The 24,732-nt window shown below is 43.7% G+C and overlaps 1 protein-coding gene across 2 annotated transcripts in view; it reads right to left on the bottom strand.

The window, feature by feature from the left end:
• The window catches only part of LIX1 (limb and CNS expressed 1), a 915,486-nt gene that overhangs the window by 306,078 nt on the left and 584,676 nt on the right, over positions 1-24,732 (bottom strand). For both annotated transcript variants that reach the window (XM_069225931.1, XM_069225941.1), the window contains exon 4: positions 15,208-15,303. In XM_069225931.1, coding sequence (XP_069082032.1) covers positions 15,208-15,303 — 96 coding nt within the window. The remainder of the gene's footprint in view (positions 1-15,207; positions 15,304-24,732) is intronic.

Raw genomic sequence — 24,732 nt, forward strand, 5'->3', positions numbered from 1 at the left:
TGTGTGAACAGAGAGGCCAGGAATTGTTTTCATTTTTCGCAGATTATGTTCCTAGCTGGATCCCTGCAGTAACATTACTGTGTATTAACCCTTCTCAATTTGAAACAGCACATTGGGATGTAGCATGCTTGACCTTTTTTGACATCTTGAGCCAGAGTGCATGGATGATGCAACCCCATGGCTTAGGAGAATTGCTTACCGTCCTGGTTTGTCTTTGACTCTGTGACCTCTTTGACTCTCCAGTTTACACCACTGACAGCCACCTAAAATCCACTGCTTTGCATTCACCTTTTACACAATGCAAGTTTATTAATAGTTTCCGGCTTAGCAATGTTTGATGTGCTATCATACCAGCAAGATGTCTTTTATAAATTAAAGGAGCAATAAAGTATGTATATTTTCACTTTTAGTTGGAAGCAAGATTGTTTTGCATCAAAATGATAATTTCTTACCTAAATCCTTCAGTGGTGTACAAGGATTTAATTACACATTAGGTTCCATGCTAACAATAAGAATAACTTTCAGTATAGCCTCCTTTCACGCCCTTCATCTGCACTGCGTTATTGACATAGGTAAACCTGTTACCATGGAGAGAGAAGAAACAACAAGTGAGGAACTTTCTAAGCACAGACTGTGTGAGCACAAGTGAGTGTTCATCCATGTCTGTCTTTAGAGAGTTGTCATCCACCATAGAGTTAGTAAGGTGTGATCCATGCCAGATTTTAAGGATTAGCACTTCATAGGTAAAACAAATTGGAACAGATTATGTCTATATTCTGATGTCTTCCATTGTATGTATAACTGAATATCCTACAAAACTTGAATTGATCTAACTTCTTACACTTATGATGTCCGTTGAAACCTTGTAGGATCCACAATACACAATGTCATATCATCAATGTTACCACCTTCCCTCCCTCTCTCCATTTACTCATCACAAGCCTCAGCTTACTACTATGATCTCCGAATTAACACTTTCTAGATTCTTCCTCTTCTAACCCTCTATTATTTTATACAATCCATCTAATAGACTCACATGTCCACAGCTCAAATTAACTAATATTTCCCTATACTAATCCACCACCAATCCTTCTGGAAAACACGGTGATGCCTTGTCAGGGATAGTAAGTGCTAAATAAATACAATTACAATCTGTGCCTGTCTGCAAACACAATGAAGCCTGTGTTGGCAAGGATGGCTTGACAGTGAGCTCTCCCTCCAGGAGCATGGAGCATCCAGTCTGAAGGCAGTCTAGCTGTAGACACTCAAAAAAAACCATTTCACAGCTAACAAAATTACCAATTTTTTAAATTACCACACTTTTTATTTTTTATTTACAGATCTAAATGGTCTCTGCTATCTTGTTTTTCCCGGCTGTGCCTCTCAGCACAATTGCAGCTCTTTACGCTCTGTGCCATAACTACAATGGGGAAATTACTGAAAGGATGATTATATTTTATGAAGTATTGTTTGCGATTGTTTTATTGTTTTTCTTTTTTTCTTTACAACAAGTAAAAAAACACAAACTAATCTAACTGCCGTTCAGATGTAAGAGTGATTATCAGGTTGAGGCATTCAGTACTTAGTGGTGTTGAGTACAATCCCTTGGCGAGATGCAGTAGGCATTAAGGAGTGATGACACATATCAAAATAACATCTACTCCATGAACTCCAGTCACTTTCAACCAGGTTCACCTGTACCATCTTGTGGGCGTACATTGTTATACATTTCTCTTCATCTCATCTCCCAATCTGGGTCTTCTAGTACCTCAGTCATGCATATTTGTTGTTCCAGCATGCATTCAATTATGCCTTTGTACCATAGTTCTAATATTGGGCTAACGTCTTGTTTCCAGTGCTTTGCTATATGACATATTGTATATGTCATTTGAACAGATGTGTCCCAGTGCTGTTGGGTGGGATTGCTTGAATATCTCTTTGGACAAGGGTGTAAAAAAAAATTCCCGCAATCTCACTATCTTGCACAATCAAATCATAGGAAGTAAGTCAACTTTATCAGACTTACATGTAGACATCACTGGATATAGTTTTGCAGAATAACATGAGTGAATATATACAATGGAAATATTTTAAATGGATGAGTCAGAAATGGGGATTTTGACAATTTATGAACGTATGACATTAACCTATTCCAGTCGGCATCCATTAGCAGTGCTCTACAGTCTCTAGCCAATTTAGATTTGATCTATAACTCTTGCCTCTCCACATCAAGGCTTATATATTGTGAAAAAGGGTCAGCCCCTCTGAATCAAAAGTGGTAAGTCTAGTAGGGTGCTAGGTTCCAGCAGCCTTGCTGCGAAATCTTCCCATGTGGTGGGTGTCAATCTAGACAATCTGGCTATAGTAGTAAAAGTCCTGTCTATAAAAATTTAGAAGTGTGACACTTGTCAGGCACTCAAAGTCCCCACTCAATGAAAGGGCCAGGTGGGGCAATGCCTCCACCTAGGAAACTCATTCTCATATATCGAGTAGTCTCTTAGAGCCAAGGTGCCTTATATGCTGTTCAATATATGTGTGTGCGCATATATATTTATATATATATGTGGCTTATTCTGTGCATTTCATGCTTTTTAAGTTGCAGCCTACCAGACAGCACAGCTGTCTGGTTTGCTAAAGACATCTTGGCGAATTACAGAAAGAGGACCTAGGAATGTATTATACCCAATGCTTATCATTGGGTTTGTGGTTTGTAACTCACATTCTCAGGCGTTCTATTTGCTGGCTTTATTTGTTTCAGGCTGTCCAGCTTGAGTTTGTCACTCCCGATGCCCAAACCTTATTTGCAGTATCCTTTGAAGTACTACCTTTCTGTAAATAGGCCTTTAAATCTTGTTCTTATCTTGTTAAATTTGCTGTGCATTCAAATACAGAGGTCAATTGTCAGGCTCCATCTTCTCGGACTTCAAAGTGAGAGGATTAATGTGACAATAATCCCAGCTACTTGGGTTAATTCTGAAGTGTGTCAGAAACATATTTTAATACCATCAAAACAAATCAATATACTAGGCAATGACATTTCTAGCCATTATATTTTGTGCGCTGTATACTTTCATCAGTAAAACTGTATGTCTGTACAAATGTAATGGTCATTTCAAATGAAGATGTGTTGTCTATAATGGCAGTGCGCTACCACAACATGCTTACTCCACTTCACCTGACTCCAGTATACTCTCAACCACTCCACATACTCTGCAGCACTTAGACTATGCCACTCCACATGGCATAATTGCACTCTTCAACATTCAAGTCTACGCCACTTCAGACTATGTCTCTCTACTCTGCACCACTCTATGTCAATACACTCTACCCCACTCTATTGTACTATGTAACACTGCACTCTTCAGTACCTCACTCTACAGCATTCTCTATGCCACTCCACTCTGAAACCCTGTACTCTACGCTAATGTACTCTACTTTGTACCACTCCACTAGGCCAGTGCACTCAATACAATCAGCCGTACACCCTTGAATCTACTCTACACCACTGCACTCCATGCCACTGCACTCTACCCTGCGCCACTCCCCACTATTGTGCACCATTCCACTGTACACCACTTCACTCTACTCTGAAACAGTCTACTCTGCGCCACTCCACTCTACACTGCACCACTCCACTCTGCACCACTCTACACCACTCAATGCCAGTGCACTCTACTCTAACCACTTCACTCATACCAATGCACTCTACACCACTTTATTAAAAACAATGCCCTGTATGCCACTGACATCTAAGCCAATCTACTCTGCACCACTGCACTCTATGCCACTATACTCTACAACACTCTATGCCACTACACTCTACACCATTTCAATCTACACCACTGCATGCTATGCCACTCTGTTCTATTCTGCAACACTGTACTGTACACCACTGCTCACTTCGCCACTCTACTCTGCACCAATCTACTATATACCACTGCCCTTTACAACAGTCTACTCTGCAACACTGCACTCTCTGCCACTGAGCTCTACCCTATGCCACTACACTATAGGCTACTGCATTCTATGCCACTGCACTCAATGTCACAGCACTCTACTCCGCACCACTCAATGCCAATGCAATCTATGTCACTACACTCTACACCACGCTACTCTGCATCACTCACCTCTACACTACTGCACTCTACCCTGCACCACTCAACTCTGCATTGCTTCACTCCAAACCACTGCACTCTTCGTAAATCCTCTCTACACCACTTTATACAAAAACAATGCACTCTATGCCACTGCCATCTATCATAATCTGTTCTGCACCCCTGTACTCTATGCCATTATACTCTACAACACTCCACACCACTGCACTCTACACCATTTTATTCTACATCACTGCATGCTATCCCACTCTGCCACACTGTACTCTACACCACTGCTCTCTATGCCGCTCTACTCTGAACCAATCCATTATACACCATTGCACTTTACGACAGGTGTAGGAGGCTGGCCTGGCTTATAGTGGGTACCAATGGTACTTACACCTTGTGCCAGGTCCAGTTATCCCTTATTAGTAGAGTGTAGTAGTGTTCTAGCAGCTTAGGCTGATAGAGGTAGCTATAGCAGAGAAGCCAAGGCTGAACTAGGAGACATGCAAAGCTCATGCAATACCACTTATATAGGTACTATATCATAAGAAAGACAATACTCAGAGTTACTAAAAATAAAGGCACTTTATTTTAGTGACAATGTGCCAAAAATATCTCAGAGGATATACTCCCTTAGGAGGTAAGGAACATACACAAAATATACACAACAAACCAAATCAGGTAAGTAAAACAGTCAGAAAGTAGTGCAAACACTGTAAAATACAATAGGCCTAGGGGCAACACAAACCATATACTAAGAAAGTGGAATGCGAACCACGAATAGACCCCTAGGCTATTAGAGGGTCACTGGGAGTGTAAGAAAACACTAAGGGTGTAAGAGCTACCCCCCTAGACCCTGGAAAGTAGGAGTAAAGTATTACTATTTTCCCAGAAACACAATAAAGCTGTGATAAGGGATTTTGCAAGGACCACAACAGACTGCAAAGCACTGAAGATGGATTCCTGGACCTGAAGACCTGCAAAGGAAGGGGACCAAGTCCAAGAGTCGTTAAAGTGTCCAGGGGGGCAGGAGCGCACTAAACCCCGGATGAGGGTGCAACATGGCTGCCTCTGGTTGGAAGAAGCTGCAGGTTTTGCAACAACGGAAGGAGGTAGGAAGTTCTTCTTCGTGCAGAAGATGTCCCACGATGTGCTGGAGGATACAGAGTTGTTTCCTTGGCAAAATACTGCAAACAAGCCTTGCTAGATGCAAGAGTCGTGGTTGGAGAAAAAGGGTTCTGCCCGGACTCAGGAAGGACCAGGATGTCGCCACTTGGAAGAGAAGACAGAGGGGGCCCTCAGCAATGTACAGTATAGAGCCCACGCACAAGCAGGAAGCACCCAAAGAAGTCCTTGAACATGGGTTCAAGAAGTCTGAACATGGCGGTCATCTCAACACTGCAAAGAGAGGTCCCACAACACCGGAGATCAACTCAGGGAGCTGAGCATCGCAGGACAGAGTGCTGGGGACCTAGGCTCGGCTGTGCAAGCAGGATTTCTTGGAAATGCAGTTCACACAGTGCACAGGATTACTGTCTGGAGAGGGGAGGCAAGGACTTACCTTCTCCAAATTTGGACAGTTGGACAACTGGACAGGCTGGGTCACTTGGGTCCACCACCTGTGTTCCATGGGCCATGCTCGTCAGGTTTAGAGGGGACCCAGAGTTCCAGTGAAGCTGAAATTTGGTGCCTGCTGAAGATGGGGGGAGATTCCGTTGACCCACAGGAAATTTCTTCGTGGCTTCCTGTGCAGGGTGAGGGCAGGCAGCCCCCAGAGCATGCACCACCAGGAAAGAGTCGAGAAAGCAGGCAGGATGAGGCGCTACAATGTCGCTGGTAGTCTTCTGGCTACTTTGTTGCAGTTTTGCAGGCGTCCTGGAGCAGTCAGCAGTCGATCCTTGGCAGAAGTAGAAGAGAGAAGTGCAGAGGAGTCCTGCTGGATTCTTGAAAGTCGTTTGCTGAGGAAAAGCCCACTGGAGAGACCCTAAATAGCCCTCAGAGGAAGATTGGCCACCTAGTCAGGTAAGCACCTATCAGGAGGGGTCTCTGACATCACCTGCTGGCACTGACCACTCAGAGGCCCCCAGAGTGCCCTTGCACCTCTGGGACACACTGGAGGAGCTCTGGGCACCACCCCTGGGGTAGTGATGGGCAGGGGAGTGGTCACTCCCCTTTCCTTTGTCCAGTTTTGCACCGGAGCAGGGACTGGGGGTTCCCTAAATCGGTGTAGACTGGCTTATGCAAGGAGGGCACCATCTGTGCCCTTCAAAGCATTTCCAGAGGCTGGGAGAGTCTACCCCTCCCCAACCTTTAATACCTATTTCCAAAGGGAGAGGGTGTCACACCCTCTCCCAGAGGAAATTCTTTGTTCTGCCTTCCTGGGACTGGGCTGCCCAGACCTCAGGATGGCAGAACCCTGTCTGTAGGGTGGCAGCTGCAGGGAAAACCTCAGGGAGCTGGTTTGGCAGTACTGTGGGTCCATAGTGGAGCCCCTGGGATGCATGGAATTGGCATCCCAATACCAGATTAGGCATGGGGGGACAATTCCATGATCTTAGACATGTTACATGGCCATATTCGGAGTTACCATTGTGAAGCTACATGTAGGTATTAACCTATATGTAGTGCACACGTGTAATGATGTCCCCGCACTCACAAAGTCCTGGGTAATGGCCCTGAACTATGTGGGGGCACCTTTGCTAGTGCAAGGGGGCCCTCAGACTTAGTAAATTTGCACCTAACCTTCAGCAAGTGAAGGTTAGACATATAGGTGACTTATAAGTTAGTTAAGTGCAGTGAAAATGGCTGTGAAATAATGTATGCGTTATTTCACTCAGGCTGCAATGGCAGTCGTGTATAAAGGTTTGTCTGAGCTCCCTATGGGTGGCAAAAGAAATGCTGCATCCCATAGGGATCTCCTGGAACCCCAATACCCTGGGTATCTAGGTACCATATACTAGGGAATTATAAGGGTGTTCCAGTATGTAGGAGGCTGGACTGGCTTGTAGTGAGTACCAAGGGGTACTTGCACCTTGCACCAGGCCCAGTTATCCCTTATTAGTGTATAGGGTGTCTAGCAGCTTAGGCTGATAGATAATGGTAGCTTAGCAGAGCAGCTCGGGCTGAACTAGGAGACGTGTGAAGCTACTACAGTACCACTTAGTGTCATATGCACAATATCATAAGAAAACACAATACACAGTTATACTAAAAATAAAGGTACTTTATTTTTATGACAATATGCCAAAGTATCTTAGAGTGTACCCTCAGTGAGAGGATAGGAAATATACACAAGATATATATACACAATAGCAAAAATATGCAGTATAGTCTTAGAAAACAGTGCAAACAATGTATAGTTACAATAGGATGCAATGGGGAAACATAGGGATAGGGGCAACACAAACCATATACTCCAGAAGTGGAATGCGAACCACGAATGGACCCCAAACCTATGTGACCTTGTAGAGGGTCGCTGGGACTATTAGAAAATAGTGAGAGTTAGAAAAATAACCCTCCCCAAGACCCTGAAAAGTGAGTGCAAAGTGCACTAAAGTTCCCCTAAGGGCAAAATAGTCGTGTTAGAGGGAAAATGCAAGGAAAACACAAATCAGCAGTGCAACAACGATGGATTCCTGACTGAGGGTACCTGTGGAACAAGGGGACCAAGTCCAAAAGTCACAAGCAACTCGGAGATGGGCAGATGCCCAAGAAATGCCAGCGGTTGGTGCAAAGAAGCTCTTACTAGGCTGAAGAACTGTGAATACTGCAGGAACGACAAGGGCTAGAGACTTCCCCTTTGGAGGATGGATCCCCCACGCCTTGGAGAGTCGTGCAGAAGTGTTTTCCCGCCGGAAGGACGCCAACAAGCCTTGCTACACGCAAATCGTGCGTTTGGCGTTTTTGGACGCTGCTGGGGCCCAGGAGGGACCAGGAGGTCGCAAATTGGACCTGCAGAGAGAGGGGACGTCGAGCAAGACAAAGAGCCCTCACTGAAGCAGGTAGCACCCGGAGAAGTGCCATAAACAGGCACTACGAGGATGCGTGAAACGGTGCTCGCCGAAGTTGCACAAAGGAGTCCCACGTCGCCGGAGACCAACTTAGAAAGTCGTGCAATGCAGGTTAGAGTGCCGTGGACCCAGGCTTGGCTGTGCACGAAGGATTTCCGCCGGAAGTGCACAGGGGCCGGAGTAGCTTGCAAAGTCGCGGTTCCCAGCAATGCAGCCCAGCGAGGTGAGGCAAGGACTTACCTCCACCAAACTTGGGCTGAAGAGTCACTGGACTGTGGGGGTCACTTGGACGGTGTCGCTGGATTCGAGGGACCTCGCTCGTCGTGCTGAGAGGAGACCCAAGGGACCGGTAATGCAGCTTTTTGGTGCCTGCGGTTGCAGGGGGAAGATTCCGTCGACCCACGGGAGATTTCTTCGGAGCTTCTGGTGCAGAGAGGAGGCAGACTACCCCCACAGCATGCACAAGCAGGAAAACAGTCGAGAAGGCGGCAGGATCAGCGTTACAGAGTTGCAGTAGTCGTCTTTGCTACTATGTTGCAGGTTTGCAGGCTTCCAGCGCGGTCAGCGGTCGATTCCTTATCAGAAGGTGAAGAGAGAGATGCAGAGGAACTCGGCTGAGCTCATGCATTCGTTATCTAAAGTTTCCCCAGAGACAGAGACCCTAAATAGCCAGAAAGAGGGTTTGGCTACCTAGGAGAGAGGATAGGCTACTAACACCTGAAGGAGCCTATCAGCAGGAGTCTCTGACGTCACCTGGTGGCACTGGCCACTCAGAGCAGTCCAGTGTGTCAGCAGCACCTCTGTTTCCAAGATGGCAGAGGTCTGGAGCACACTGGAGGAGCTCTGGGCACCTCCCAGGGGAGGTGCAGGTCAGGGGAGTGGTCACTCCCCTTTCCTTTGTCCAGTTTCGCGCCAGAGCAGGGGCTAAGGGGTCCCTGAACCGGTGTAGACTGGCTTATGCAGAATTGGGCACCTCTGTGCCCAACAAAGCATTTCCAGAGGCTGGGGGAGGCTACTCCTCCCCTGCCTTCACACCATTTTCCAAAGGGAGAGGGTGTCACACCCTCTCTCAGAGGAAGTTCTTTGTTCTGCCATCCTGGGCCAGGCCTGGCTGGACCCCAGGAGGGCAGATGCCTGTCTGAGGGGTTGGCAGCAGCAGCAGCTGCAGTGAAACCCCAGGAAGGGCAGTTTGGCAGTACCAGGGTCTGTGCTACAGACCACTGGGATCATGGAATTGTACCAACAATGCCAGGATGGCATAGAGGGGGCAATTCCATGATCATAGACATGTTACATGGCCATATTCGGAGTTACCATGGTGAAGCTACATATAGGTAGTGATCTATATGTAGTGCACGCGTGTAATGGTGTCCCCGCACTCACAAAGTTCAGGGAATTGGCTCTGAACAATGTGGGGGCACCTTGGCTAGTGCCAGGGTGCCCTCACACTAAGTAACTTTGCACCTAACCTTTACCAGGTAAAGGTTAGACATATAGGTGACTTATAAGTTACTTAAGTGCAGTGTAAAATGGCTGCAGTGGCAGGCCTGTGTAAGAATTGTCAGAGCTCCCTATGGGTGGCAAAAGAAATGCTGCAGCCCACAGGGATCTCCTGGAACCCCAATACCCTGGGTACCTCAGTACCATATACTAGGGAATTATAAGGGTGTTCCAGTAAGCCAATGTAAATTGGTAAAAGTGGTCACTAGCCTGTTAGTGACAATTTGAAAGTAATGAGAGAGCATAACCACTGAGGTTCTGGTTAGCAGAGCCTCAGTGAGACAGTTAGGCACCACACAGGGAACATATACATGCACACCTATGAGCACTGGGGCCCTGTGTGACAGGGTCCCAGTGACACATACATATAGGCCACAAACCTATGAGCACTGGGGTCCTGACCAGCAGGATCCCAGTGACACATAACAACCATACTGAAAACATAGTGTTTTCACTATGAGCACTGAGGCCTGGTTATCAGGATCCCAGTGAGACAGTGAAAACAGTGACAAACACCCTGACATACACTCACAAACAGGCCAAAAGTGGGGATAACAAGGCTAGAAAGAGGCTACCTTCTCACACAGTATGCCAATTGAAATTGGTAAAAGTGGTCACTAGCCTATAGTGACAAATTTAAAGGCAGAGAGAGCATGAGCACTAAAGTTCTGATTAGCAGAGCCTCAGTGACACAGTTAGGCACTACACAGGTATACAACATTAAAGCTACAAACTATGAACACTGGGGTCCTGGCTAGGAGGATCCCAGTGAGACAGGTAAAAACATACTGACATACATGTAAAAACGGGGGTAACATGCCAAGAAAGATGGTACTTTACTACAACAGTCTACTCTGTAACACTGCAGTGTCTGCCATTGAACTCTACGCCACTCTATGCCACCACATTCTATGCCACTGCATTCTAATCTGCACCACTCTATGCCAATGCACTTTATGCCACTACACTCTACGCCACTCTACTCTGCATCACGCCACTCTAGGCCACTGCACACTACCCTGCACGACTCCACTCTTCACTGCTTCACTCTTTGCCACTGCACTCTTCACCAATCCACTCTATGCCACTCTAATCTACTCTGCACCAAATCACTTTTCATACTGCACTCTAATCTATGCCACTGCACTCTACACCATTTCACTCTACTTTGAAACAATCTACTCTATGCCACTCATCTCTAAGGCACTGCACTCTAAGCCACTGTGCTATATGCTACTGCACTCTACATCACTTTACTCAAAACTAATACACTCTATGCCACTGCATTGTACACTACTATGTACTACTCTGCAACACTCTACTCTATACCACTCCACTCTATGCCATTGCACTCTATAACACTTCACTCTAAGCTACTGCACTATAAGTCACTGAACTCTAACCACTCTATTCTACCCTGTACCACTGTACTCTATGCCACTTTACTCTGCACCACTCTATTCTATGCCACTGCATTCTATGCCACTGCACTCTAGGTCACTGTAGTCTACACCACCACACTCTACATCACTCTATTCCGCAACACTGCACTCTTCATGACTGAACTATGTGCCACTGCACTCTGCAGCTCTGCACTCTAAGCCACTGCACCACTCTACTCTATGCCACAGCGCTCAATGGCACTCTAATCGACTATGCATGACTGCACTCAATGCCACCGCACCCTACACCACTCCAGTCTAGACCACTCCACTACACTCTGCACCACTCTACTCTATGTCACTGCATTGTACACCAATATTCTATGCCGCTCCACTCTTCTGTGCAGCACTCCACTCTACCCTGCTGCATTCCACTCTACTCAACTTCACTCTACTCTGAAACAATCTACACCACTACACTCTATGCCTCTTTAGTCTATGCTGTGCCACTCTACACCACTCTTTACCACTGAGCTCATGCCACTTTAAACCAATGCACTCTTCCCAATGTACTCTATACCACTTTACTCAAAACCAATGCACTACATCACTGCAGTCTACGCCAGCTACTCAGCTTCACTTTACTTTATGCCACTATACTGTACAACACTCTACACCATTGCACTCTATGTCACTGCACTTTATGCCACTCTAATCTACTGTGCATCATTGTACTGTATGCCGCTGCTCTATACAGTACTTTCCTGTGCAGTACTCTGTGCCACTACACTCTACACCACCTAATCTACTCTATACCACTGCACTCCATGCCACTGCACTCTATGTGACTACGCCAGTGCAGTCTATGCCACTCTACTCCACACCTTTGTGCTCTATCCTGCACCACACCATTTTACCCTGCACAACTTCACTGTACTCTGAAACAATCTAGACTTTGCAACTGCACTCTACTCCAACCTGTGCCACTCCACCCAGCACAACTCCACCCTACGCCACTGCAATCTACGCTGCACCACTCCACTCTTTTCTGCACCACTCTACGCCAATGCACTCTACACAACTTTACTCAAAACCAATGCACTCTAAGCTACTGCACTCTATGCAAACCTATTCTGCACCACTGTACTTTATGCCACTTTAACTCTAGGCCACTCTGCTCTACAATACTCCACTATATGCCACTCCATACCACTCTACGTCACTCTGACACTCTATGGCACTCCACACTACGGCACTCTATGCCACTTTATGCCATTTTTCTCTACTCCACTACTCCACTATATGCCATTCCACTCTATGACAATCTACTCCACTCTACACTACTCTACTCTACAACACTCTGCTCCACTCCTTGCAACACCCTCTATGCCACTCCACACTACACCACTCCACAACACTATGGGGGTGATTCTAAGCTTGGCGGGTGGCGGTAGCCGCCCGCCAAGCGGGAACCGCCAGAAGACCGTACCGCGGTCAAAAGACCGCGGCGGTCATTCTGGGTTTCCCACTGGGCTGGCAGGCGACCGCCGAAAGTCCGCCCGCCAGCCCAGCGGGAAACACCCTTCCCACGAGGACGCCGGCTCAGAATGGAGCCGTCGGAGTGGGAAGGTGCGACGGGTGCAGTTGCACCCGTCGCAAATTTCAGTGTCTGCAAAGCAGACACTGAAATTCTTTGTGGGGCCCTCTTACGGGTGCCCCTGCAGTGCCCATGCCATTGGCATGGGCACTGCAGGGGCCCCCAGGGGCCCCACGGCACCCCATACCGCCATCCTGTTCCTGGCGGGCGAACCGCCAGGAACAGGATGGCGGTATGCGGTGTCAGAATCCCCATGGCGGATTCCCATGGGCAGCGGAAAGTCGGCGGTACACCGCCGGCTTTCCGCTTCTGGCCGCGGCTGTACCGCCGCGGTCAGAATGCCCGGCGGTGCACCGCCAGCCTGTTGGCGGTGCTACCGCCAACCTCCGCCCTGGCGGTATTTACCGCCAGGGTCAGAATGACCCCCTATATGCCACTCCATTCTATGACACTCTATGCCCTTTAACTCCACAACACTGTTCTTCCTTCACAACACTCCCCAACACTATGCCACTACACTGTATGCCACTCCAAGTCACTCCATTTCTACTCTACACCACTCCACAACTCTCTATGCCACTCCATAACACCCCATTTTACTCTACAACAGTCTACATTATGACACTCCACTCCATTCACTCTCCTTTGCTTCACTAACTTTTAGCCATGCTGAACAGCTGCCAAGCAAGTGTACAACATGGCTAAAACATATTGGCAAAGCCAAAACCTCTTGGATAGGTGAGAACTATTGTTGCCTTTTTGGCATAGGGTAGTCAAATCTCAGCGACGAGTCAATATCCTGTGATTCTGGGCAACTCACTTAATCTCCCCATACCATAAAATGAAGCAAGTATGCTCTCGTGTAAAACTTCTGCTTATGTAAAGTGCTTTCATGCCCTCGGGCCAAGTTCGCACTATATAATCTGCTAAATGCATACTAACTCCTAGTCCTGCAAACATGAGCCGAACTTGGAGGAAGGGCACTAGGGCCCTTTTACACTGAAGAGGAGAATAGAGTTATTGTAAATGCCTGCCTCGCAGCGACGCCCTTCGGACGGCCCGTAACAGACCTCCAAGACCCACCCCAATCAATTTAGTGAGTATCGACACTTCTCATTTTCCATTTAAAGCACTGATCAAATCACAATATATAAAATGTCATACAATTAAATAGACCTTGGCCTTACACTGCAGATCACTGTGGTCCAACAATGTTATTAGAATTATGCGAAGCAAGCACAGAAATTTGTAGCTAAAATAATTATTGAGCGTAAAAGAAATGAGGCCGCCAGAATTAAACTGCCAAGCTAACATAACTGTAGTGATCATGGCTCTGGTGGAGCTAGATTGGAGTCTAATGTGCCCTGCTCACTAGCTCTTAAAAATAACAAAGCGCATTGGCGCGGGTTTAGTTCAAAGAAAACGTGTATTTTTAATTCACAAATTCGGGCGCATCACGTTATGCAATTATTCCATGAGCTCAAGAAATGATCCTGCAACAGAGCGAGTCAATTACAAGTGCCTAATGAAGTGGGAAGGCTGGTGATGAGTGCTAATGTGGGTAGAAATATGCATGAGGCAAAAGCCCCCCCACCCCCATTCCTTCTTTACGCGGCAATAATGAATGTACAATCTTTTGTCCACGCACACACCAAAGTCTTAAGAGAATGGTAAAGGGGACCACACATTTAATAAAAGACTCTGTAAACGAGCAGAGTCCTGAGATCACCAGTTCCCAAATTCGGTTAAAAAAAAGTTACAGCTTCTGATACCGTGTTTTTCCCAGTAGTATGATTATGCACCGCGGATAGGTTCAAGGTTAGGTAGTAATATTGTCTAGTTTCTATAGGACTTGGTAATGAACTTTCATGTTGTTTTTCCTGAATACGTGTCTTAATAAAAACTATTACAGATTATGTGGCAAAGTCCCAATACTGGATTGTGTAACCAAGTGTAAACTAGCCCAATTGTTCCACTTCCCGCCAATTCTTTCACCATTTCACTTTTGGTAGAACGACTTTGCAGTCATATGTGTACATATCAATGAAGTGGAATATGCTTATTAACCACTCCCATCCCTGACTCATTAATGCCCGACAGTGCAACACTATGTGCAACCGGTGTGCCCAGAAGTGGGTCTGGTGCTCACAGTGCCACAGGACTCACCTATTGGAGCAGGATCAAGACTAATTTGAATAGAATGATGGACTGGAATGTGGACCAGTGAAATTACCAGTGGCTGAGATTAGTTCAAGTATTCCACCCACGATTTATTTGAGTGATAGCATGAAATCCGTACAGTTTAGGTGCACCAAGTATTATTGTACCCCAGTGTTGCATTTCCCATCTCAATGAAAAAAGTTATTCATGTAGATTTTACTATTTTAGTTGTTCCCTTGAAGTACAAGGAGATAAATTGACCCATTCAAGAACATAGAGCTGTCAAGAAGGCAGGATGTGGAACTATCTGCTCATTAGTCCAGGCTCAGTGCGGATGCACACTGACTACTTTCTTCCAGTGAATTTCTCCTGGTTCTCTGCAGTTTCAGACAATGTGTCTCATTGGAAAGCAAAGCTGTGACGTAAAATGTTACAGACAAGACAATGGACTGCGGTACCTGGAACTCCAACATCGTTTTCCCCAGGTTTGCCTCCAGCATATAATGATAGGCTCCAACGCTTGTGCTGGGATCCTCAGCATCATTTAGGTCGACCTTCAAGGAGAAAAAGAAAGATTATTTACGAGTTTATAATTCATAATTGCATCTATAACATAGGATGTAAACCTGAAATATTTTCGTTTTTTAAATAATGCGTTACTTTATTTCTAATAGATATTTACTTTATTGCCTGGCAAGTGCAATCACAGCACTTAAACACGGAAAAATAACGCTATTTACAAAACAAGATTAATACATTCTCACTAGTGACGTATGAAGCCTCAAGTCTTGCATCCCTGTTTAATGTTTATGTTAACCACTCGTAGCAATACACAGTGCGTTGTTATTCTTAATTTGTGCAAAGGGCAACTAGCATTGATTGCCAACCTCACTGGCCTCACAATCAACACATTGCCAAACCCGACCTGTCGGCCCTCGATGTTGTCTGACCTTACCACACCTTGCCTGCACTGTCCCACTGTCCCAGCTGCCCCGAGCACCAGCTGGTACAGCCTTTTTTTTTTGTTTTACCTATTTCCTACACTAGGATGTCCTACCCAGGGTCATTCTCGAGCAGCAAATTGTAAAGTGGACGGAGGTGTAGTCGGAAAACTCCTATTACACATAGGCTGAAATTTTCTCGCTATTGCCTAGTACGCATGCATCATTTTTATTTCTTCCAGCCCTAATTTTTACTTCGTCACAATTACCTCGCAAGGAATGTGTTTCCTCGTTACACATCTGGTCGACAATTAGGAATCTCTGCACAATGTCATTAACTGAAAGGTCTGCCTCTTACATACACTTTATGGATGGGTTCTAATTATTTTTGCAAACACGCAGTTCTGACTTAGATAACACTTAAAACCAGTGCTTTCAGCGGCAGGGAAAATTCACAATTCCTTACTTACAAAATCTTCTGTGAGTAGGTGTATCTTACTCCTGAATAAGTTGTGAATACATTCCTGATTTACAAAATAATCACCTGTGAGTCGGTGTGTTCTACTCCAGACTAAGATGTGACAACTTGTGAATACCCTGGACATGCTTATTGGACCTGATTCACAAAGTATGCATTATACAAGGAATAACGTCTTACTGCTGGAAATACATGGGCAAGTCAAACACAAACGTGGAGTAAAACGACTACAATCTTCATTCCTTCTAGCGTCATAAAAATCTTCACAATTTTTCAATTTTACCACATTTTAATTGCAACTTTGTTGATATCGGGCTGTACAATTAGCTATTTGCAATGGATTTTAATAAGCAGTTTTACTCTTGAAGCATTCAAAAAGGAGTACTTGCCATAAGTGGAGGATATGCACATCCGGGTTGGAGACACTGCACAGACTCCCATGCAGTGTCTGAGCGGCAGACTAAGCCACTCAGACCAATCCCGACACTGCTCTCACTGTAGGTATAGCATGAGAGCAGTGCCAGGATTACATGGGGAGCCTGTACTATTGTCCCAGAAACTACAGGGACACCAAAAGAGCAGAGGAGCGAGGCAGCAGGCAGCAGCGTTTGGACAGGCAAGTTCTTTTTTGTTATTATTTTTTTTCATCGGTCCCCATCCCCTGTCCCCCATTCTCCCCTCCCATTGAGATTTGCGGGGGCCACCGATGTGCAACAGAAGTCATACCGCACACTCCCATATCTAGTCCTAAAGCTGTTACAAGAGTACATTGATCAAGGTGCCTATTTTAATATGTCTACAGATGGTGTTTGCACTGACATTTTCTTTTACTGAACATATTTAACCTCTGCAGTTCAGGTGTTACAATTTAAAGACCATTCTACAACACTACATGCCTGATTCACAAAGGTAACTTACACTTTTGAGTAATTTAAACTTTTGACTTAATAAACTCCAAGTTTAAATTACTACTAAAAAACACAATAGCAAGTCCAGCAACTCACACGCACAACCACTGGTACAGAAACACCCTACCATGGAAAATAATGAAGGTGGAGAAATAAAATAAAATTCCATAGAAAATAATGCTAAATTAAACCAGACTATTTAAAATGGTTAACAATATAAAGAAATATAATTTAGTGCTAAAAATAAATACCAATAGCACGTGTATTATAGAATTAAAACATATTTTAATGCCTCATTTTTAATTTAAAATATAATGAAACAATATTTTTACTAATTTAACTAAAATATTTTAGTTACGTTTTAAGGCCTTAATGCTCAAGGATTACTAGTATTGCTTTCCAAAATAATATGAAAATTCTTATTTGGCAGGGTTGTCGACCTTCATGTTTGTAAGGCTCTCATTCACATATTTTCTCCTACATTGCTCCTCATTGTTGGTGAATAGATTTAACACTGTAAAGAGCACGTATACCTTTTGTTATACTGATGAACACTGAAATCCATAAGAAAAAGGGTTTGTGGGTGTGTTAACGTATGTAAGGTATGATGTAGTTGTCACTGTTGTTGATACTCTGTTCCAGTGAGTACCCTGGCATTTCAAATATGAAAGGTAGAGGAGGTATTTGACAAGAGTCTTCTTTTACTGTTAATTCCCGGTATACCAGACCCCCAAACCAGTCATCAGGACCATAACACTGGCCCCTCATTTGTACAAGGATAATCCTGGAGACTTGCAATTGGCAGCCTTGACAAACACCTCTGTTACTCACCCTACCAGACTTCAATGCTCCAACTTTGCATGGGATCAGTATATAGCCTGCAATGGAGACCTGCACAGCATGGATGAGTTTCAGGCCAAAGTAGGTGACTGCTGAGAGAAACAATCTCGCCCCTAACTGCCTTACATCGAGAACTCTTTCATTAGCCACTACACACATGGACTGTATCAGGGGTCAGATTATTCTATGACATTTTTTAAAAAGCAGGAGTCCTAAGTGCTAGCTAATTGGAGGTGCAGAAGGGCAAAGCAGCAATCATAATGTTGCTGTTCCAGAGTGGCTGTACCTCGGATACCAGCTTAAAGGATTGTAGAGGGGCTCGCTCCGAAGGTGCTGAAAGGACTTCTGTTGCCTCTTTGAGGCAGTAGGAGCTATGATCCACGCAGGGTACCTGTTTTCAGGAATTGCATTTTCAATCGGATGCTGTTTTCACCAGGTCTGAGTTGTGTGAGTCTCCTCCAGGATGCTTGAGACTTAAATTCTCTATCCTCAAGCCCCTCAACCTGTACGGTAGCAATCCTACATATTAGATTTTGTAGAACAGGAATATGTTTGGGTCAATGTTCTAGTTGATTTTTATTTTGTTTCATCACGCTTACCAAGATAACCCCACATTTGCACAGATGATTTAAACAATGAAATTATCTCGCTAAATAAGAATATTTACATTTCATTATAATTTAGAATCTTTACAGAAAGATGAAGCACCTTCGCTGCCCAAAGGGTTACTCCTCTGATGTGAAGGAATGACTTGGCTATTAAATAGAAAGTTTTAGGCCCTGATACTGGATGCACGGTGCTCCTGATTCCAATAGTATGAAACATCCTTTTATTGTCTTATTCATAGTAAGAATTCAAAGACTATGAAACTTTTCAACTTTCTGGTAGGCTATAAAACCACTGAACACACCGCTCTCTTCCTTATTTTGTTGATGCTGCTCACAAGATAAGTGATGTTTTCCTCCTTTTAATTACATTCTAAATGTACTTTAACCTTTATATATTGACTAATATCTGTATATGGGATATTATTAACATTAATATGACTAAATTGTGTTCTTCATAATGTTCAGATGTGTGTTTTATTGAGTGCTTTAGGTATGGCTTTGGGGAGAGATTTTATCCCTAGAACAAGCACGATAACCTTTTCTTTTATAAACTGTTAAATTTATGACTGCCAAATGTTAAACAAAATTTCTCCTTTATTGAGAATTTGAACCTGGTGGAACTCACTGGCAGAAATGCTGTATGACACAGTTTTTACAGTTGAAAATAAACAGTGCACAAGGCAGTGCTGGCTATAGCGCTGGTGGTGCCCTGTGCGACAGTCTTTTTTTGACACTCATACTCCCTCACCACCACCTGGGAAATGTGCCCCTCATATCTCCAAAGCCCCCCTTTCACATACATTCATTTGTTGTAACACGCTTTGAAAGGCTGGCTTTACTAATCCACTCAGCTAGCCGCACAAAATATAGTTTGCAGCAGACATATTAACCTTCTGCGCTACTTTATGGTGAGTCAAAGCTGCCCCTAGACAAAACTCCCATTTCTCTCCTTAGCAGGAACATTAATCACAAGGGGTAACTTGACATTTTAATTGCTTCCTGAAAGCTGGACGCACAAGGAACTTTTCAGCATGTGCTTTTAAATGGCAAGTTTCGTACGTTATTGCTAAACACAGAGACCCCCAATCCAAGTCACCACCTGGTGCAGCAGCACCACTTGCACTACCCTAGAGCCGGCCCTGGCACAAGGCAACTGTTCATGTAACTTGTTTCCTAAGTGCTCTTGCATGGAGATCTTACCGCTGAGGCCTTGTATTCGAGGAGGGGCATCCCTTTGTTTCACTTAAACCCGTTTACCCAGACTCTCATTCCTGCTGTTGCTCCCTGTGTCCATTGTAGATAGTACGCTCTGTGTTGATAACTTGCAAGGCTTGCTGTTAGAAGAAGGTACTTCACATTCAGACAGTGGTCATATTTATTGATTGGGCAATGAGAAGTAAACTGAATGGGGCTGCCGTTGTGTTCTTTTGGGAAAACGTGAGTTTAGATACGATTCAGTAAGTTGGTAAGGTTACTTGAATTGTAGAAGCAATAGACCAATGGATAATGTCTGAGGAGCAACAAGACATAGGGGCTCATTGCAAGTGTGGTGGTCTATAGACCGCCACACTCGCGGTCACGGTCTAAACCACCGCCAATGTGGCGGTCTGACTGCCACATTACAACGACTGCCAGGAAACTGCCAGCACCACCAGGTTCTTGAATCCCAGTGGTCTGGAGGTGGTCGGAGATCCTAACCCGCCAGGGCAGCCCTGGGGATTATGACCTTGTTCCCCGCCAGTCTTTTCATGGTGGTAACACCACCATTAAAAGACTGTTGGAGAACAGGCGCAGGGGTCCCCCTGCTCAACACCATCACAAGGTTCACTGTCTGCATTGCAGACAGTGAACAACGCAAGGGTGCTGGTGCACCCTGCGGGCTACAGCATTCGCGCCAGCTCGATTACGAGCTGGTGACAATGCTGTAGCCTGTTTCCCGCTAGGTTGGAGGGTGGAAACCAAGGTATTTGAAATGGCAGAAGAGGCATATATTAATGGAAAGCTTGTAGACCAAAAATATTTGTTTGTCCACTTGTTTATTGGAAAAAACAGTCTTATTTGATGAGAGGAGTAAGACTGTATTATTGAAGATTGAGCCTTAATTGATAGATTTGACATGTAAAGAAGTTGGGTCTTCATCTCAGGTTTGTCTTTTTGAGAATGATTTCATAAAGGAGACAGCTAAGTATGTGGAGGTATACAAAATTTCAGAAAGATATTTAAAAACGTTTTTGGAGATAGAATTTTTGGTAGGGCTTGGAGAAAAATGGATTAGTTCCCCAGCTGAGGCCATGGAACAAGATACTTCATGGGTCACTGCTTTTGACTCTCATATGGGTCATATAGTTACAGTCAATTTTTGTATGAATCCTCCTAGAGATTTTTTCCACAGAACCAAAGGCCCAGTGGAGTTCAACAAGAGGAGCTGGACATCAATGGGGAGGATGGGCAGGTAAGTGTGTGTCTAGAGCATTGAGATATCCCAGTAAGGTTGGGTGGCAGACTAGTCCACTTTTATAGGAAATGGTTGGATGTGACACAAGATCTTTGCATTTTAGAAAGTGAAGTTTAAAAATGGAGTTGGTAGACTATGCAGAACAAAAGAACATTGCTCAGGAGTAGAAAAGATTTTAGTAAAAAAGTTGTTGATTAATTGGCTGCAAACGAAGCAATTGTTGAGGTACCCAATGGTTAACTATGCTTTATCAGCAACATCATCTTATTAGAGGGGGAGGACAAAGGAATGGATCCAGTAATAAATTTAAGAGTTGAACAAGTGGATTGTGTACCACCATTTCAAAATAGGAGGTATATATTTACTATGGGATGTGTTGACGAAAAACAATTGGCCAACAAGTTTGGATCAGAATGATGCTTACTTGACCGTATCCATTTGGGGTCCATATCAGATATGTTTACCATTCAGATGGATGGGTAAATGTGGCAATTCCCATTCAGTCTATTGTTGGCTCCTTGGTGCTTTACAAAGACACTACAAACTACGCCCAGTGTCGGAATGGTTGTTAGCAAGGGGAGTATAATTAATGATCTATCTAGATGACATTTGAATAATGGGAAAGAACAGGGAAGTTGTTACCTATCACACAACTATGGCAATAAATCTGTTGAATTCCTTGTGATTACTTCTGAACATGAAAATATCATGTTTAGTACCAGGTCAGGAGAGCCAATTTCTTTGCTTTGTGGTACAGACAATTAGTAAGTATGTAATTAAAAGACTTATAAAGCACACAAAAGTTAGCAAGTATGTAATTAAAAGACTTATAAAGCACACAAAGCTATCATCTGACATTAAGCCCAGTGGGAAATCCTAGTGAGAGAGAGATGGTGCAAAGGGCCAAGTTTTAAGCTGTTTCCGAAATTGTGGTAGATTGGATTGAGTGTAAAGAGCAAAGAGTTCCACAGTTTGCATGTGGAGACGAAGAAAACTATGCTACTCCAACTGACTTTGTTGGATTTGGGGATGGCCACCATTGTAGCTGCAGTAGAGTTCAAACAGAATTGAGGTTGCAAAGGGAGAAGTCAAAGAGGTTAAGAAAGGAACTACAGAGGTTTTGAGGTTGGAACAAGTTTAATTGAGAATGTCAACCATTCATTCAATTTACCCAGGTCCTACTCATTATTGTGCCCTACAGAGTTTGAAAATGAGGTATCTGAGGTGGAGTTGGTGACGTTCTCAGAAGATAGTTTTAGAACAGGAATCAAAGAAAGCGCTAACTTGGTCACTACAGAATGTGAATACATGGAATGACAGGCAAATATTCAGAGAGGAACCAGATGAAATGTGGGAAGTTGGCCACATGTGGTCACTGGACAAACCAAGAGAAGACTTTGCATATCAATTGTTTAGAATTGTTAGCAGATTCATTTGCACTCCGTTGTTTCACTCAGGATAAAGCGAATTGTTGTATAATGTTACGTATGGACAATGTTTCAGGAGTGAGGTATGTCAACAAAATCGGAGGCCCACATTTAAAGGAGCTAGTAAGTCTTGCAAAACTCTTTTAGGATTACTGTTTGAGCAAAAGAATATCAGTAGTGGGGGGATATCTTCAAGTTTTCAGCAATGGTGTTACTGACTTACTTTCAAGAAATTTAAAAGATTCCAGTGATTGGAAATTAGACAGGACTGTGTTCTAAAACTTCAAGACATTTGGGGTCCATTTGGATAAGATCGTTTTGCAAACAGACTGACTATTATGTGACCAAGGTTTTCAGTTGGAGGCAAGATCCAGAGAATTGGTGAGTAGATGCGTTTTTTCAAGATTAGAGGTCTCAGACCATATACTTTTCCTCCTTTTTTAAAGTTGAGGTTGTTAGTGCAGGTTTGAAGATGCAAAGAGGCAGTAATTGTAATAACTCCAATGTAGATGTCTCAAACTTAGTTTCCTATTATGATGGATATGTATGTGGGTTTTTTGATTTGTCTTCTAAAGTTCAGGAGCCTAATATTAACATCTCAGGGAGAAAACCACATTGTGATCATACAGGGTTCATCCAACTCTGATGTCATGGATATTTTCATGAGAAAGTGGAAAATGGCAGGTCTTTCTGCAGTAGCTTTCAGACATATCAGAAACTTGAGTGATCGGGAACTAGGTAAGCATATAGATTGGCATGGCAAAAATGAGATTACTAGTGCTTTTGAAGGGGTTACAGTCCCATTTCAACTGATATAGTAAATGTCAACTATTCCACTGAGTCATTTGATTCAAGTCTGTCCTATAGGGCACTGACTCTGTATAGATCTGCTGTTGATGTTTTGTTGAATCGAGATTCTGTTGAATAGAATTTATTGGTAAATAAAACTATGCATAGTATTTGAGTTTTAAAATGTCCAATCCCTACATTTTCATCTATGTTGGATGTAAAATAGGGTTTGTCTGTGTTTGAAAGTTGGTGCAACGGTGATTTACTGAATCTGAAATAAATTTCATAGATATTGTGTTGTTTGTTGTCATTTAAAAAAACTTCAGATGTGAGAGAGTTGTATGTTTTTAGTATAGTACTCAGCCAGTTGGTGTATGTTCGTATATTCAAAGAAAAACTAAGGCTCTTTCAAGACCAATATTTTATCCATATGTTGAAACTAATAAAAGATTGTGTGTGGTTAGATGTTTATATGAAAGAAGAAGAACACATTTGAGCAGTAACAGAGTGTCACAGTTGTTGAACTTTATCACAGACTCCCGTTCTCCAGCTACCTTGGCTAGGTGGGTGAAGGAAATTATGAGAAAGGCAGGTGTGGATGTTGGTAGATTTGAAGCACATTCAGTGAGAGGTGCTTCTGGATCATAATGGCTTATAATGGGGGGAAGCTTGTTGAATATTTTGAGAGTAGTCAATGGGTATAATTAGAGTATATTAAGAAATAGTTATTTTAAGCCAGTAGTGAATGCTATTGATTATGTACTGGCATAGCTTTGAACTTGCATAATGACTTGATATAAAATGTAGATTTACCACAGTCTGGTGGGTAGAACATCTGGATTTTATTAATTAAAGATACAGAGGCTATGATTATCCCACCACTGTTAATAAATCCACTTTAATGTAAGAATGGTCTTTTTTGGTTTTTGAAGACTGAGAAGCATAGTTGAAAGGACTTTATTTTAAGAAGATCTTGAGAAAGATCGAATGGATATTTATCATTGCTACAACAGTTAAAGAGATGCTAAATGTTTTATATTTTTATCTACTTTGCAGCATACAAAAAAAGGAAGTGAGTTGTGTGTTCAGGAGTTTCAGCTGCTGTGAGTGGGGCAATAAAAGGATGCTGCATGATCTTTGCCTCTGTTTCTTAAATAAAAATCTACATTTTCCACTTACCATGCTGTGGAAAATCTACATTTTCTCTTGGAAGGGGGAACAACAACATGGGCCTGGAGATACCAGGTCCTTTCCAATGCAATATTTCCCATTTCCAGGGAGAATCACACTGACAGTTTCCTCGTGCTCTGAATAGGGTGAAAGTGTCAGTGGGAGGACTAGTAGAGGGTTGGATAGGGCAGGATTTAAAATGTCCAAAGAGAGCATTGTATGCACCTTTGTTTTGCTGCAGGTATAGAGTGGATGTGGTATTCTGTATTATCATATCATGTATTAATTTCTGTTATTGCGCTGTTCCATTTAGTGCATCTACCAAGCGTGTTCTATATTCTGCATTCCTGCCTTGAATAAAGATTGC

This window comes from Pleurodeles waltl, chromosome 1_1, assembly GCF_031143425.1.
Source record: "Pleurodeles waltl isolate 20211129_DDA chromosome 1_1, aPleWal1.hap1.20221129, whole genome shotgun sequence".
In the NCBI taxonomy this organism is placed as follows: domain Eukaryota; kingdom Metazoa; phylum Chordata; class Amphibia; order Caudata; family Salamandridae; genus Pleurodeles; species Pleurodeles waltl.